General features: G+C 41.3%; 1 protein-coding gene across 18 annotated transcripts in view; it reads right to left on the reverse strand.

The window, feature by feature from the left end:
- The window catches only part of LOC139468031 (calcium-activated potassium channel slowpoke-like), a 140944-nt gene that overhangs the window by 47213 nt on the left and 77336 nt on the right, over positions 1 to 16395 (reverse strand). For all 18 annotated transcript variants that reach the window (XM_071249714.1, XM_071249703.1, XM_071249708.1 and 15 more), the window contains exons 6-11: positions 10928 to 11079; positions 9054 to 9224; positions 5857 to 5948; positions 5468 to 5578; positions 3950 to 4055; positions 3359 to 3511 (exon numbers count right to left, since the gene is read on the reverse strand). In XM_071249714.1, coding sequence (XP_071105815.1) covers positions 3359 to 3511; positions 3950 to 4055; positions 5468 to 5578; positions 5857 to 5948; positions 9054 to 9224; positions 10928 to 11079 — 785 coding nt within the window. The remainder of the gene's footprint in view (positions 1 to 3358; positions 3512 to 3949; positions 4056 to 5467; positions 5579 to 5856; positions 5949 to 9053; positions 9225 to 10927; positions 11080 to 16395) is intronic.

The raw sequence follows: 16395 nt of genomic DNA on the forward strand, positions 1-16395 counted from the left end.
TCAGACAGGTGTCTAGATGTGTCTGATAAGGGAAAATGGCCACATGTTCTTTGATGACTACAGGTCTCATATGGTTAAAAACTTCGAAACCATGTTCCTTGTAATGGATACAAGTAGTGTCATCATTAATTTTCATTATTTGTTGTAACAGAGCTGGAATAAAATGCTCTGGCAATAAAATTAATATTAACGTAACATCTGTTTCATCATTATTGTGTGCATGTGTGATTAAAGACATTGGATTATGTATGTTGACACATAATTCCATATACTACTCAAAAGAAGATAAAGAACACCGATTTTTGTCATTGACTATAGTCAATCTGTCAATCAGTTGTTATTGAAGTTCTTCTGAGTAGCATAATGACATTACTGAGTGATGTGGGGTTATATGTCAAGTGTTAAAAATCTAAAACATATCACTGCATGACTTCAGAGCCCTAAATAAAGATGACCTTTTAGTGTATTTGGTTAATTTATAAAACATTTTTTTAGGACATTTTAAACCATACTGTTTAAAGGGGCACTCATCCCTAGCTTCTTCCTGGCTGTCTAACACTGCCCACTGGGCACACCAACTGCTGTTACAGTCTGGAAGGTAATTTAAGGTACCGACGTTTACTACAATATCTGACAAACTATCGGACCTACTCCAGTCAAAGTTGGTATGAGATTATTAAACAGTCATACATGACCGGATATTACATTTAAAGACAATCGGTGCATGAATAAAACAGGTGGAATGAGCATTTATTGAAAGAGCCATCAGCATAATGCTACCCCTGCCTCACAGGGCCTTATGACACAGTTGGACTAATCAACTCAACTCGAAAGGGTGCACGGGAATCACGCACGTTGAGACACCCAAAGCTAACACCGTATTCGTGCGTGCGTGATTCCCGTGCAACCTTTCGAGTTGAGTTGATTGGTTCAACTGTTTCATATGGCCCTGTGACGCAGGGGTAGCATTATGCAGATGGCTGTTACAATGAATGCTCGTTCCACCCGTGATGAACAGGTCTGGTTGTTGATGAAATATAGTGACAGCTAAATAGACAGATTTTTTTATTTATACACCGATTGTCTTTAAATGTAATATCCAGTTATGTATGACTGTTTAATAATCTCATACCAACTTTGACTGGAGTAGGTCCGATAGTTTTTCAGATATTGTATTAAATGTCGGTAACTTAAATTACCTTCCAAACTATAACTCAACTGAGCGTCACAAGACTGGGCTACTTTCTCTAAGGACATCTTAAATAAACTTTGAGGCTTGATCTATGAAGATTTTGATATTACAAAGAGTGCATGTTAATTAATTTCTTCAACCTAAACAAACAGACAAAAAGAATTATGGAAGCTCATTGGATGTCGTTATCAATTTGGAAATACCCCAAGTGGTTATAGTTTAATTAAAAAAGTATCTCTCTAGTGAAAGGATTTAGGATTTCGGATTGCGTGGATAATACCATTACGACTCATTGTTGTCATCCATGTTTCCTGGTATAAGCCTACACCTGTGTATTTGTTGCCATTCACTTGATGCTCACTTCATGAATTTATTACAACTATAATTAGTGGTAGTGCCACTCAGATTACCTGACAAAGGCGCCCATTTGGCATTTCTTGTGTCAGGGGTAACTATTCAATCCGAATCCAGGTTTGAAGTGGGGTGAAACGTATGTTATGTAATATGCACGTGACAATGCAGGAAGAGAGGAATGACCATTTGAGTTACAAAACAAAACATCCATCAAAGGATTAACTGAAAATGCATTGATTGATTAATCACTGTTATTCACTAAAGCAGACAGAATAGACCAATATCTGGCTGTGAAGTGCCTATGTAAAAACAATATACTTTATTCAAAGGATTAACAGCTTTTTTCAGTCAATTTGTATAACTGAATATTTAGGCGTTTAATAAATTGCCTAAGTGAACATTTTTGTCATTTTACACATTGACTATAGCATATACACAAGATCAAATAAGCAAAACCTTTCAAAATTTAATTGTCAGCTCCCTGGGGAGTATACAACCCAAGCTGCCTGTAGGGTGGTAGAACAGTCACACTAAAATCTAATCCTGCCAGGTACCTATTCATTGAGGGTGAACAGAAGCAATATCAAAATATCGAACGATGTGACTAGCCTACAGAGACACATGTGTGACATGTGCTTCAGTGTGGGGCAGGAATGAAGCCCTAGACAGACCTACATGACAATGACCCCGGAGCAAGAGTAGGGTAGGGGATGACTGACTGTGGCAGACATCTGGTGCCCACACTGTTATTTCATTTTACGATCTCCCTTTGGAATACATGTTTAAATCATAATAACTATGGGCTCCCTAATACTGTAATCAGTTTATCTCTGAATCTAGGACAGGATTAGACACAGTGAGTGAGTGAGTAGGGTTTAACACTGTTTTTTAACAGTATTCCAGTCATATCACGGCGTGTCAGCTTAATGTGGGAGGAAAGCCCGAAGTGATGCAGGTCTTAGAGGTTTATCACTTCGGTGAAACCCACGAGCACTGTAAGGTGCTGACAAACCTAGAAACATAATCGGGGTGAACTAGGATTCAAACCCACAATCATAGGTTTCTGGCGTGCCTAAGAGACGCAACTCTGCACAGCAAATCGCTGCGCCTCAGATGACTGGGCCACCCGTGCCCCCGATTAGACACAGTAAAAGGATTAGGCAACAGATATGGCCATCCTAATTGAAGTCTAAAAGTAATAAGTAGGATGAAAAATAATAATGTAATTTCATGAGAACATTTTTCAGAATTTTTCAGAATGGTCGCCACCATTGAGAATCTCTGATGTGGGTTTTCACTTCAACATTTTCACTAGGCCTAGGGAATCATGTGGTCAATAGCTCCACATTCATGAAATTCATCATGTGGCATTAATGTACTGTTTGTCAGAAAGATGTGGTGTTTTGAGTTCCGAAGAAATATTGGTGTAAATGCAATTAGTTCCCTATCTGTACCCGTAATGACTGACATTAAGATGACTTGAGTGTGTTTTACATAACAACCAATCAGAGACCGTGTATTGCTGATGTGAATTGAAAGCATGGCTCTCATTGGTCAGTATAGGCTTGCTGTAGAATGCCTGATGTCACTGGAACATTACGAATCTGCTCTACGTGATGTTTTATGCATGTAAATAATTTGTGAAAAAAATGACCAAAATTGTAATTTTGGGTATGACAAATATAAAAGCAGAATTTTAAGCTCAAAATCTTAACTGTTTTGCCAAAATTGTAATGGTTGGCATTTCTGAGTAACAACCATACATGAATTTAACCTCACACACGGCTGTAAATCATTAAAGGTCGGACTCACCTTGTTATGATATTGCAGGAGCTGCACAATAACTTTTATTTCGGAATGGTAGTTTTTTATTGATATGACTCTCATGATGTTGGCTGCATCCTCCTGGTCAGGGTCTTCACAGTACTTGTTGGCCAGGACCAGACAAGCGTCACCTTGACGAATCTGCAAACAGAGTGGCTGAGTGAATTTGTAGTCATGGCAACAGTGCTTGTTTGTTGGCCAGGACCAGACAGGCATCACCTTGACGAATCTGCAAACAGAGTGGCTGAGGGAATTTGTAGTCATGGCAACAGTGTTGCTTGTTGGCCAGAAGCAGAAAGGTGTCTCACAGAAAGGGGTGAGTAATTTTGTTGTCATGGCAACAGTGCTGGGCAGGACCAGACAGGCGCCAGCCGCCTTGACGAATCTGCAAACAGAGTGAGTGAAGTAATCGGGGCAACCATACTTTTAGGCTTGGACAAGACTAAACACACATGAGACTATCATAATCACCGGCTCAAAATGTTGGCAAATAGTGTCAAACAATCAAGTCCCAACTAATTGTTATTTTGTTATTTTGAGTAATAATCCTTGCTATAAATGATATTGAACATTCCATACCTTAACCCTTTCCAAGTCATTGGCATCCATGACCGTGCCCTGGAAAAACTCTACTTGTGTAAAGTGACGTTTTAGAAGACCTTCCAATTCCAGGTCTGGCAACATCCTGGAAAGGAAAATGTTCAGTTCAATGTCTGACAAACTTGTAAATGCCTTTGTTTCTGAAACTACTGAGGTGGTGGGTTCCATGCAGGGAGTAAGGTGAAGTTTACGATTTCAGCCATACCAAAGTGTGTCATCCTGAAGTGGGAAGAAGAGCCCAGGTTCATAATTACGACTACAGATAGTTAAGGATGTCTGCTGGTTTGTTTTAAACTTCTTTTTAGATAGGTGTTATTAAAATCTGACTTTCCAATTAAAACAAAGAGGTTCATGTGTATTCTTTGCAGCTTGGCTCACTTAATAACTACTGCACCAAAACACTTTTAATAATGGAGGCCTATAGGGAAATCACTACAGTCTCTACAGTTTTACATAAATGTATGTTTACAGTGGTGTTATAACTATAATAGTATTTAACATCATAAACTATTTAGCCACATACAGATAAAACATTCATCTGTTAGTCTGCTAATTTTATATTAAATACATCCAGTAACAAATGTGTACATTTACATATTCCATCTATTTCTAAAGTGCAGTGACACTCCAATAATGTGCTACAGTATGTCTACTGTATGATGTCTGGAGACAGGGTTACAATGCAGTGACACTCCAATAATGTGCTACAGTATGTCTACTGTATGATGTCGGGAGACAGGGTTACAATGCAGTGACACTCCAATGATGTGGTACAGTATGTCGACTGTATGATGTCACGATGCAGTGACACTCCAATGATGTGCTACAGTATGTCTACTGTATGATGTCTGGAGACAGGGTTACAATGCAGTGACACACCAATGATGTGCTACAGTATGTCTACTGTAAGATGTCTGGAGACAGGGTTACAATGCAGTGACACTCCAATGATGTGCTACAGTATGTTTTCTGTATGATGTCACGATGCAGTGGTATCATTGTTCAAAGAATGTTTCGATACTACCCTCATTCAGTTTTGCAGAAGCAATACATGACCTGTTTTAATTGTGAAATGATTCACTTTTTGTTTGTTATATAACACTCTATATATGACAATTTGACTTAAGTCTATGATTCTCGCCTGCAGACTCATACCAGCAAGCTTTCTTAAGGCAGCGCCTCTGTTTATCCCTGTACAACCTTGCTCCCTTTTCAATACAGTAAATTGTAAATGGTATAAATATTGATTTTGCTTGGTCCTGTCAGCCATAAATTCAGTTCTAGAAATTGCTACAACACTGATACAAAGGTAACTGCCCAAGCCAGTTATCCCAAGATAATTTACTCTGATTAATCACAGGAATAAGTTCAGTACCAGGCATTGCCACTAGTTGAAAGGCATTATCTGACAAGGAAAATCCTCCATTTTTCCTCCAATTGAAGGAATGGTTAACTCTTAATTTGAAATAAAAGTGGTATTTCAAAGACAAGGCATACTTGTGTATGAAGACAATCTCCACATCCACATCTTCTCGGTCTTTGTGCAAGAAATCCTTTAAGAAATTGGACACCGATTCGAAGGTGATGTGACCACACACAACAATATGTCTGAAATAAAATTCAAAACAAGAATAACTGACATATTATCAAATTCAACCCCATTCTTTCAGGAAATTAGATTTTAGAGCTTAAACAATTCTGACATTTGGTAGATAATCTTTTAAAAAATCATAATGTTAAAATAATTTTTAATTGTTTTATTCAAAAATGTCTGGAATTATGTTCAAATAATAACTTTATTTATTAATAATGATAAAAAAATGTACAAAAAATGTACAAAAAAGATAGTAGGGGATACATCCATGAAATAACTGAATTTATATCACCTCTTTCCTCTTTCCTTCTTGTATGTGCCTCCATATTTCTGTCTGCGACCAAGAATTTCTGCTATTTCAGGGATAAAGCTTGCAAACAAACCCTACAAGAGACAGGAAAGTAATAAATAAAATATACATTTCACAATCAATGTTCCACTTTAGTTTGGAACGTATCTGTGTATCTATTGGTCACAAATTAAACTTAAACTGCTATCAAGGGCAAACTTATACTTCATAATATGAAGGGTCTTATCCTCCTGTAAGCAGTTGGGTAACAATAAAGAGACACATAGAACTCCAATTGTACAATTTGCTGTTTAGTGAGTGAGTGAATTGGGTTTGTCAACACTACTAAATCTCATGTAACAGGAATCTAAGAGTAACAGTGAGTGAGTGAGTGAGTGAGTATGGTTTTACGCTGCTTTTAACAATATTCCAACAATATCATGGCTGGGGACACCAGAAATGGGCTTCACACATTGTACCCATGTCGGGAATCGATCCCAGGTCTTCAGCATGACGAGTGAACGCTTTAACCACTAGACCCCTAAGAGTAACAGGCAAACCAGGGTTCACTGTCAGTCAGGGCACTGGGAGCTCATGACAAGACTGGTCACCTCAGAGTTTTCATTCATCCATCCCAGTACCAATAGCCACTGCAACCAAGCCCATGTTAGTCAGCATTACACACATGGTGTCCTGGGGACCTATTCTGCACTAAAATTCCAACAAGACACACCTTGAGGAAATATTGATTTTATTGGTACGAAATTTTGTAAAAATAGAACCCTGCCAAAGTGAAACCTGACTGATTTAAAAAAAAGATAATATGGTCTAATGAGGTCAACTCCACGGAGTCAAGAATCAGGAAAGGGTCACATATTATGTTGTTCATGATACGAACTCACCCTACTCCACGAAGGTTCAATTAATGATACATGAATGATTCTGTTGGGACCCTTATCTTACCAATTAGCAAGTAAATGAGTAAATTAATGAGATCTCTCTGCATTTCATTTTCTTCCTTTATGTCCTAGTCATGGATGAATTATTCATCTCTTAACACACTTTAAAACATATTCCACAACACATATACATCACTGTCTGAGTCACACAGTACTTCTATGGCGCCACACAGAGACACACATGGATTTCTTATATTTTTGCATACTTTTGTATCTATTTGCCATTCTATACATTTTCACTTAACAGATAAATTATTCTCTGAATTGATTTTGGTCTAGACATCTGTACAGTATGTCAATCATATATAAGAGTTATGAAACTGACTCACATCCAATGTATTCGATCAATATTGTATTCAACATTGTTCAACAGATTTCTGAAGAGTGGCAGCCATTTTGAAAAATCTCATATACAATTAGAAAAAGCAATTTCTTTGATGCTTATGGCAATATTCTTCTCATGATAAACTAGATCAATGTAAAAGTCAAATCGCTTCAAAGAGTAAATTTTTATGTTGCTGTGGGAGTAACACTAACAAGAAACCGTATCACAATCTAGCAATCAATTAATCTCTCTATCATTCATAATTGTTATTCAGATGAAGCATTTGGTATTGATTTATATTGACATTCTTGTCATTTACATACAGAACTAGCAATTGATTATATGCAGGACAAAGAATCATTGAATGGCCAATATCCCTGATATAATCTCAACCAGTCTGATCCAATCTCGGATGAGTTGGAACTAACCTTACACAGTATTCTTCAATCCACAGACTCTGTCCTTTATTTGACTCTAAAACAACTCTTATCTATCCATAAATAAGTCCTGTGTGTTCTCTATCAATACTTGACTTGTCAATATTGTATTGATGAATCGTAGATCCATTCTGATTTTTCATTGTTAACATGACTACATTGATGTAAGGGAAATGCTTTGATGCATGGCAAATTTTTTTCCTCTTTTTCAAATATAATTTTTTTATTCCAAACACGCAATAACCTTGTTGGTTTCCATTCTTTCTTTACATGAACCAAATCCATTTATGTTGATTTTCAAAACAAATTTGTAGTGAAGCAATACAAACATGTATTCTATTTTCTAGATGACAAAGTTATTGACAGAATTAATGTAGTTCCACGGTACAAAAGAACATGACAAACTAATTTATACCTGAACTGTCTGTTCACATTACATATAACTATTCACAGACTGGGATGGCAGACGAAAGTTGCTGGAGCAATATGTGATGATAAGTTGAGTTGCCAGAGTAATATTTGATGATAATTTTGAGTTTCTTGAGTAATATTTGATGATAATTTTGAGTTTCCTGAGTAATATTTGATGATAATTTTGAGTTGCCTGAGTAATATTTGATGATAATTTTGAGTTTCCTGAGTAATATTTGATGATAATTTTGAATTACTGGGATTGGTTCAATTAAAATATTGAACAAGAGTGGTGGAAAAGATCTTTGTTACAAACAAAATACATTAAGTAAATATTTGAACAATATGATATATATATTAATAAATAAACAAAAAAGACCTTTCCATAATCATAAGAAATCAACAGTCCACTGTACAATTCCGACTTTATTACAAGCATGTTGTTATGAATCACTATGAAATAGTGCTAGTGTGCTAGTCTTTTTGATAGGTGGATATGAACTCTGAGAGTGAGTGAGTGAGTGAGTGAGTGAGTATGGTTTTAGGCCGCTTTTAGCAATATTCCAGCAATATCACGGTGGGGGACACCAGAAATGGGCTCCACACATTGTACCCATGTCAGGAATCGAACCCAGGTCTTCAGCGTGATGGGCGAACGCTTTAACCACTAGGCTACTCAACCGCCCTTACGAACTCTGACAAATGAAGTCACCACAACAAATTTACAATGGTGAAGGCCTGAATAAGAGGGATATGAGTTTAGTTTTATGATGCTTTAGGCTAAAAGAAAGAAAAGGAATTTTTTCTTGAGCCTCAGTGTGTCAATTTAAATCAGTCATTTTACAATGCCACTAAAAAATATTTTTCAAATTTCCTGTGTCATATGCAGACGAGAAACATTTTTGTTATGTTATGCAACCTTTGCAGTTGTCCAGCAATATCATGGAGGGGGGACCAAGAATAGGGTCCACACATAGTCCAAATGGGATTCAAACCCAAGTTGGTGTGACTAGCAAACACTTTAACTACTCAGCCACTCAACCATCCTCACAAAAAGACAAGACTTACAATGCTTATGAGGATAAAGACGACGATAAAAGTGCGCCCGAGAACAGTTGTTGCATAGATGTCTCCATACCCCACGGTTGACATTGTTACCAACAGGAAGTAGAGGCACTCCCAGTATGTCAACTTTTGCGGGTTTGAGAAGTTGAAGAAAAAGTCCCCTGAATTCTCAATCTGAAATGGCAAAATTGTTACAATAACAATAGGAAATAACAAAAACATTAAAAAAGGCTTAAAAAGTCAATATTTATCACCTGACAGTTCAATACTGATCATGTGATGAGTCAATATTCGTGGTCAGTGTCAGTCATACGATTTGGGGGTCTACATTAAAATGTTTTTTTTCATCATGTGGTATGGATTAACCAATGGAATTGCAAGATTCTAAATAGAGGTAAAACAAGATAGAATAATTCAAACGTAAGACAATTGCAATCATAAAACTGGGATTAAAGTATTTGACATTTATGAAATAATATTTTGCTAATTTGACTTTTTGTATGCATGATGCTCTGCAACTGCGACCCTTCACATCAGCAACACCAGAAGATGGATCGAAATGTTGCCACGTGAAACTTTGAGCTGCACAGTCAAGCACTAACAAACTAAATGACCTCCTTTACAGCTAAGAAGGATTCTTAAGAGAAATGTTTTGCTTTGACAATCCCTAACTTCATTGATCGGTCTTACTTTATCCCCCTTTCTTCAATAAATGTAAAAATGTACCGTAATGACCTGATACGATTGATAAAGCTGTCTTATAAGAAAGATAAATTTAATGCCACAAAAACATGGACTTGATAGAACTTAGATGGGACAAAATCACAAAGCCATACAATGACTTTTTTTGTCTATAAAATAACGATATATTGTAAATATTTTAGTTTGAAAATTTCAAGTCTTAATGGGTTTAGTGAGTGAGTTGGTTTTAAAACTGCTTCGAACAGTATTTCAGACATACGATCGTGTTTCAAATTGATGTGTAGATCAGGAAAGCCTGAACGCTTAGACTTATACCAGTTTGGAAAAAGCAATGAAAACAGAAATGGTGCTGATAAACCAACGATCATCATCAGGTAAATCTGGAATTTGAGCCAATTAGCAGTGGATCCTAATCTACAGAGCCAAGTGTAGCCATAACGTCTTCATCTTGAACAGAATTCTGACTGATCAAGAATACTATAGCTTATATGCTATGTACCTATAACCCCAACATCTCCACAATATAAACATTACGGCTCTGACAGGTAGAAAAAATTGGACTTGAGTAACAGTAGTTACAGTAATATGCAACAAAATAAACCTTTTTTTTCATTTCAAAAGGATTCTGACACTACCATTTCTCTTCTATGTTTGCCATGTTTGAGAAGTGAACATGTGAGTTATCTCCCCTGGTCAGCTACACAAGTGCATGAGTTAGAACTCGAGTCCATTTAGACCTGACCCTGACTAGTTCTTGTCAGACCCCAATAAATATGATCATACCTAAAGTTTGTGGCTTCCTCCCAGCTGAATCTGATAAAATATCAATCATTAGATACTGATGTTATTCTGTAATTATTCCCTTCATCTGAACTACAGAGAGTTAAGTTTGTCCTCAGATTGTGCGCAAACCAGCGTTCGGCACAAAATAGCTGAACATAGCAATCTCTGCTGATAACAAAAATAAATCCCAGAACAATACATAACTAGGGAACCTTATAATAGCAAACAATTAAATTATTTGCAATGGTCAAGATAATGTCTATTAGGTGGCTAGAGTTTGAGACACTTGTGATGAAAGTAGCATATGTACAAAAAATATGATGGAATAAGCCTAGTGGAATAAATTAATGGTTTTAGTCCTGGGTCAATGTAGTAGTGTGTGATTCTCTCACCAGGTGGAGGAAGCCGGCTGCAGCGAGCCAGAGACTGACAAAGTATGCCACCAGCTGGACGAGTCGGATCATGGTGCTGGTCTTGAGGATGTTGAGATACGTCAAGATGTCGGGGATGGACATCAGCCGCAACGCTCTCAGGAACCTCAATCCTGTCAGACACAAGACAGACAAACATAGCTACATCATCTGCATCACTCTCAAGAACCTTTAACCAGACACAAGACAGACAGCAGCAGACATTAGAGGCAAGGCAGACAGACATAGTTACATCATAAGCCTAAACCAGACACAAGACGGACGGCAGCAGCAGACATTAGAGGCAAGGCAGACATAGTTACATCATAAGCCTAAACCAGACACAAGACAGACAGCAGCAGACATTAGAGGCAAGGCAGACAGACATAGTTACATCATAAGCCTAAACCAGATACAAGACAGACAGCAGCAGACATTAGAGGCAAGACAGACAGACATAGTTACTGCAGGAAGACAGTTACAGATAGTGACAACAGACAAAACAAGATTCTCAGGAATCTTAAACCTGTCAGACTTTTATAAAAACTAAGATCTGCATTTGATTCTCAAATGTGCAAAGACCATTCTTGATCTGCCCTGCCATAATATGAATGGGACAGTCCTAAAAGTGGCATAAAATTATACTCACTCACAAATATTTAATTATTAATCCCCAAAGGGACACAACTCATAATGCAGCTAATTGAAAGTCGGTGATTGAACAAACGAAAAGCTTCGCACAGCTAAGGGACACAACTCGCATGCACAGTGAGCTGGATTCCCTCAGGCCATGAGGCCAGGCTTGGTGTATCTTGTGGGTAAATCGCAGGGCTAATCTATCAGCTATTAAATGCATGATCTCCTTATGGACAGCACAACCATAATATATTTCTTGAGCTTGACATGTCTACACGATGCCTCAAACCCTCGTCAGAACATTTCCTCATGACCGCGTCAAAACATAGTCGACTGTCTTCAAACTCTTTCTAAATAATATTTTATGTGGGAACTTTTTGCTTGGATAGCTGATTGTAGTGAAGTAAACATGCCGTTCCATCTTGCTTTCGAGCTGCGAACAATAACTATTTCAATGCAATACTGATGTTTTCAGGGTCCCTTTTTAATTATATAATAGAGTGAGTGAGTGAGTATGGTTTTACCTGCTTTTAGCAATATTCCAGCAATATCACGGCCAGGGACACCAGAAATGGGCTCCACACATTGTACCCATGTCGGGAATCAAACCCAGGTCTGCAGCGTGACGAACGAACGCGTTAACCACTAGGCTACCCGACTGCCCCTCATGAGCTTGACATGTCAACTATAAAATCACAACAAGTATTACATAGTGACCTTGTTACAACCAACTGTTGTAACCTTAACTGTTGCAACCTTTATGAGAGTAAACAAAGTGTGTGTGGCACAACAATCATCCTTCAACGATAAGGTTAATAAATAAGCGCACACTCTTCCACTTGACCAACACTCACAAATGCTGCCAAGTACTGTTTTAATGACGATTCACTCATTAGGCAATGCATTGCATGAGCATTGAGCTTGATTGAGGTCGGCCATAGTATTCAAGAACATGGAGCCTCCCATTGAGAGAGCATGGTTTAATGTCCCTTGTAGCAATATTCCAGCAATATCACAGTGGGGGACACCACCTTTTGGCTTCACACATTCTGCCAACCTGTGGAAGCATTGATCGGCATGACAACCATGCCATAACCATTGTGCTGCCTTACTAAGCGGACCCCTCCAAACCACCTATTAAACACACAATAGATCAGTGAGTATGGCTTTACATTGCTTTCAGCAGTATCACTGAGATTTGGCTTCAAACATATCAGACCCGGAATCAGAAGTTCCGGGATAGAATAGTCTTCAGCAACCCTTAAAATGCGACTATGCTTGTCATAAGAGGCAACTAACAGGATTGGGTGGTCAGGCTTGCTGACTTGGTTGATGCATGTTATCGTATCCAAATTGCGTGGAGCGATGTTCATGATGTCAATCATAGGATTGTATTGTCCAGACTTGATTATTTACAGACCGCTGTCATGTAGCTGGAATATTACTGACTGCGGCGTTGAACAACCAACAACAAAAAAAGCAAAAAAAAGCTTCAGACATATAATCAATGCAAGGAATCAAACCCGGGTCTTTTGCATGACAAGCAAATACTTAAACCACTTGGCCACCTCAGAGCCATCACAAGGGTGTGAGTTTTCTTTTTCATTACGTCTCAGCAGAGTTGACACTATTGATGAGTTAATAAGTGTTTGGTAGTATGTCCGATTACCCAGTCACTACTGGCTTGCTTACTTTAACTTAATATGGCAATGATACCACAGCATCGCTCAAGTGTTGGAGTGAGTGAGTGGTTGGGTAATATAAGTTGTTGGGTGAGTGAGTGAGTGAGTGAGTGAGTGAGTGAGTGAGTGAGTGAGTTTGTTGGTGAATGAGTGAATAATTGGGTGAGTAACTTATTGGGTGTGTGGGTGAGTGAGTGAATAATTGGGTGAGTAACTTATTGGGTGTGTGGGTGATTGAGTGAAGTGGTGTGTGGTTGAGTGAGTGAATAAGTGCGTGGTTGGGTGTGTTAGTGAGTGATTGAGTGAATGAGTGAGTGAATGAGTGGTGTGTGGGTGAGTGAGTGGTGTGTAGGTGAGTTGAGTTGTGTGGGGTGTGAGTGGTGTGGTGTGTGGATGAGTGAGTGAATGAGAGGGTGGTTGGGTGTGGGTGAGTGAGTGGTGTGGTGTGTGGGTGAGTGAGTGAATGGTGTGGTGTGTGGGTGAGTGAGTGAATGGTGTGGTGTGTGAGTGAGTGAGTGAGTGGTGTGTGAGTGGGTGAGTGAGTGGTGTGTGGGTGAGTGAGTGGTGTGGTGTGTGGGTGAGTGAGTGGTGTGGTGTGTGGGTGAGTGAGTGAGTGGTGTGGTGTGTGGGTGAGTGAGTGAGTGGTGTGGTGTGTGGTGCGTGAGTGGTGTGGTGTGTGGGTGAGTGAGTGGTGTGGTGTGTGGGTGAGTGAGTGGTGTGGTGTGTGGGTGAGTGAGTGGTGTGGTGTGTGGGTGAGTGAGTGGTGTGGTGTGTGGGTGAGTGAGTGGTGTGGTGTGTGGGTGAGTGGTGTGGTGTGTGGGTGAGTGAGTGGTGTGGTGTGTGGGTGAGTGAGTGGTGTGGTGTGTGGGTGAGTGAGTGGTGTGGTGTGTGGGTGAGTGAGTGGTGTGGTGTGTGAGTGAGTGAGTGGTGTGGTGTGTGGGTGAGTGAGTGAGTGGTGTGGTGTGTGGGTGAGTGAGTGGTGTGGTGTGTGGGTGAGTGAGTGAGTGGTGTGTGGGTGAGTGAGTGGTGTGGTGTGTGAGTGAGTGAGTGGTGTGGTGTGTGGGTGAGTGAGTGAGTGGTGTGTGGTGCATGAGTGGTGTGGTGTGTGGGTGAGTGAGTGGTGTGGTGTGTGAGTGGTGTGGTGTGTGGGTGAGTGAGTGTGTGGTGTGTGGGAGAGTGAGTGGTGTGTGGGTGAGTGAGTGGTGTGGTGTGTGGGTGAGTGAGTGAGTGGTGTGGTGTGTGGGTGAGTGAGTGAGTGGTGTGGTGTGTGGTGCGTGAGTGGTGTGGTGTGTGGGTGAGTGAGTGGTGTGGTGTGTGGGTGAGTGAGTGGTGTGGTGTGTGGGTGAGTGAGTGGTGTGGTGTGTGGGTGAGTGAGTGGTGTGGTGTGTGGGTGAGTGAGTGGTGTGGTGTGTGGGTGAGTGGTGTGGTGTGTGGGTGAGTGAGTGGTGTGGTGTGTGGGTGAGTGAGTGGTGTGGTGTGTGGGTGAGTGAGTGGTGTGGTGTGTGGGTGAGTGAGTGGTGTGGTGTGTGAGTGAGTGAGTGGTGTGGTGTGTGGGTGAGTGAGTGAGTGGTGTGGTGTGTGGGTGAGTGAGTGGTGTGGTGTGTGGGTGAGTGAGTGAGTGGTGTGTGGGTGAGTGAGTGGTGTGGTGTGTGAGTGAGTGAGTGGTGTGGTGTGTGGGTGAGTGAGTGAGTGGTGTGTGGTGCATGAGTGGTGTGGTGTGTGGGTGAGTGAGTGGTGTGGTGTGTGAGTGGTGTGGTGTGTGGGTGAGTGAGTGTGTGGTGTGTGGGAGAGTGAGTGGTGTGTGGGTGAGTGAGTGAGTGGTGTGGTGTGTGGGTGAGTGAGTGGTGTGGTGCGTGAGTGAGTGAGTGGTGTGGTGTGTGGTGCGTGAGTGGTGTGGTGTGTGGGTGAGTGAGTGGTGTGGTGTGTGGGTGAGTGAGTGAGTGGTGTGGTGTGTGGGTGAGTGAGTGGTGTGGTGTGTGAGTGAGTGAGTGGTGTGGTGTGTGGGTGAGTGAGTGAGTGGTGTGGTGTGTGGTGCGTGAGTGGTGTGGTGTGTGGGTGAGTGAGTGGTGTGGTGTGTGGGTGAGTGAGTGGTGTGTGGGTGAGTGAGTGAGTGGTGTGTGGGTGAGTGAGTGAGTGGTGTGTGGGTGAGTGAGTGAGTGGTGAGGTGTGTGGGTGAGTGAGTGTGTGGTGTGTGGGTGAGTGAGTGAGTGGTGAGGTGTGTGGGTGAGTGAGTGAGTGGTGTGTGGGTGAGTGAGTGAGTGGTGAGGTGTGTGGGTGAGTGAGTGAGTGGTGAGGTGTGTGGGTGAGTGAGTGAGTGGTGTGTGAAGAGTGAGTGAGTGGTGTGTGGGTGAGTGAGTGAGTGGTGTGTGGGTGAGTGAGTGAGTGGTGTGTGGGTGAGTGAGTGAGTGGTGTGTGGGTGAGTGAGTGAGTGGTGTGTGGGTGAGTGAGTGAGTGGTGTGGTGTGTGGGTGAGTGAGTGGTGTGTGGTGTGTGAGTGGTGTGGTGTGGTGTGTGGGTGAGTGAGTGGTGTGGTGTGTGGGTGAGTGATTGAGTGGTGTGGTGTGTGGTGCGTGAGTGGTGTGTGAGTGAGTGAGTGAGTGGTGTGGTGTGTGGGTGAGTGAGTGGTGTGGTGTGTGGGTGAGTGAGTGGTGTGGTGTGTGGGTGAGTGAGTGAGTGGTGTGGTGTGTGGTGTGTGGGTGAGTGAGTGGTGTGGTGCGTGGGTGAGTGAGTGGTGTGGTGTGTGAGTGAGTGAGTGAGTGGTGTGTGGGTGAGTGAGTGTGTGGTGTGTGGGTGAGTGAGTGGTGTGTGGGTGAGTGAGTGAGTGGTGTGTGGGTGAGTGAGTGTGTGGTGTGTGGGTGTGTGAGTGGTGTGTGGGTGAGTGAGTGAGTGGTGTGTGGGTGAGTGAGTGAGTGGTGTGTGGGTGAGTGAGTGAGTGGTGTGTGGGTGAGTGAGTGGTGTGTGAGTGGGTGAGTGAGTGGTGTGTGGGTGAGTGAGTGAGTGGTGTGTGGGTGAGTGAGTGGTGTGGTGTGTGAGTGAGTGAGTGGTGTGTGGGTGAGTGAGTGGTGTGGTGTGTGGGTGATTGAGTGGTGTGTGGGTGAGTGAGTGGTGTGGTGTGTGAGTGAGTGTGTGGTGT

This window comes from Haliotis cracherodii, unplaced genomic scaffold, assembly GCF_022045235.1.
Source record: "Haliotis cracherodii isolate W230 unplaced genomic scaffold, xgHalCrac1.p SCAF_2, whole genome shotgun sequence".
NCBI classification, from domain to species: domain Eukaryota; kingdom Metazoa; phylum Mollusca; class Gastropoda; order Lepetellida; family Haliotidae; genus Haliotis; species Haliotis cracherodii.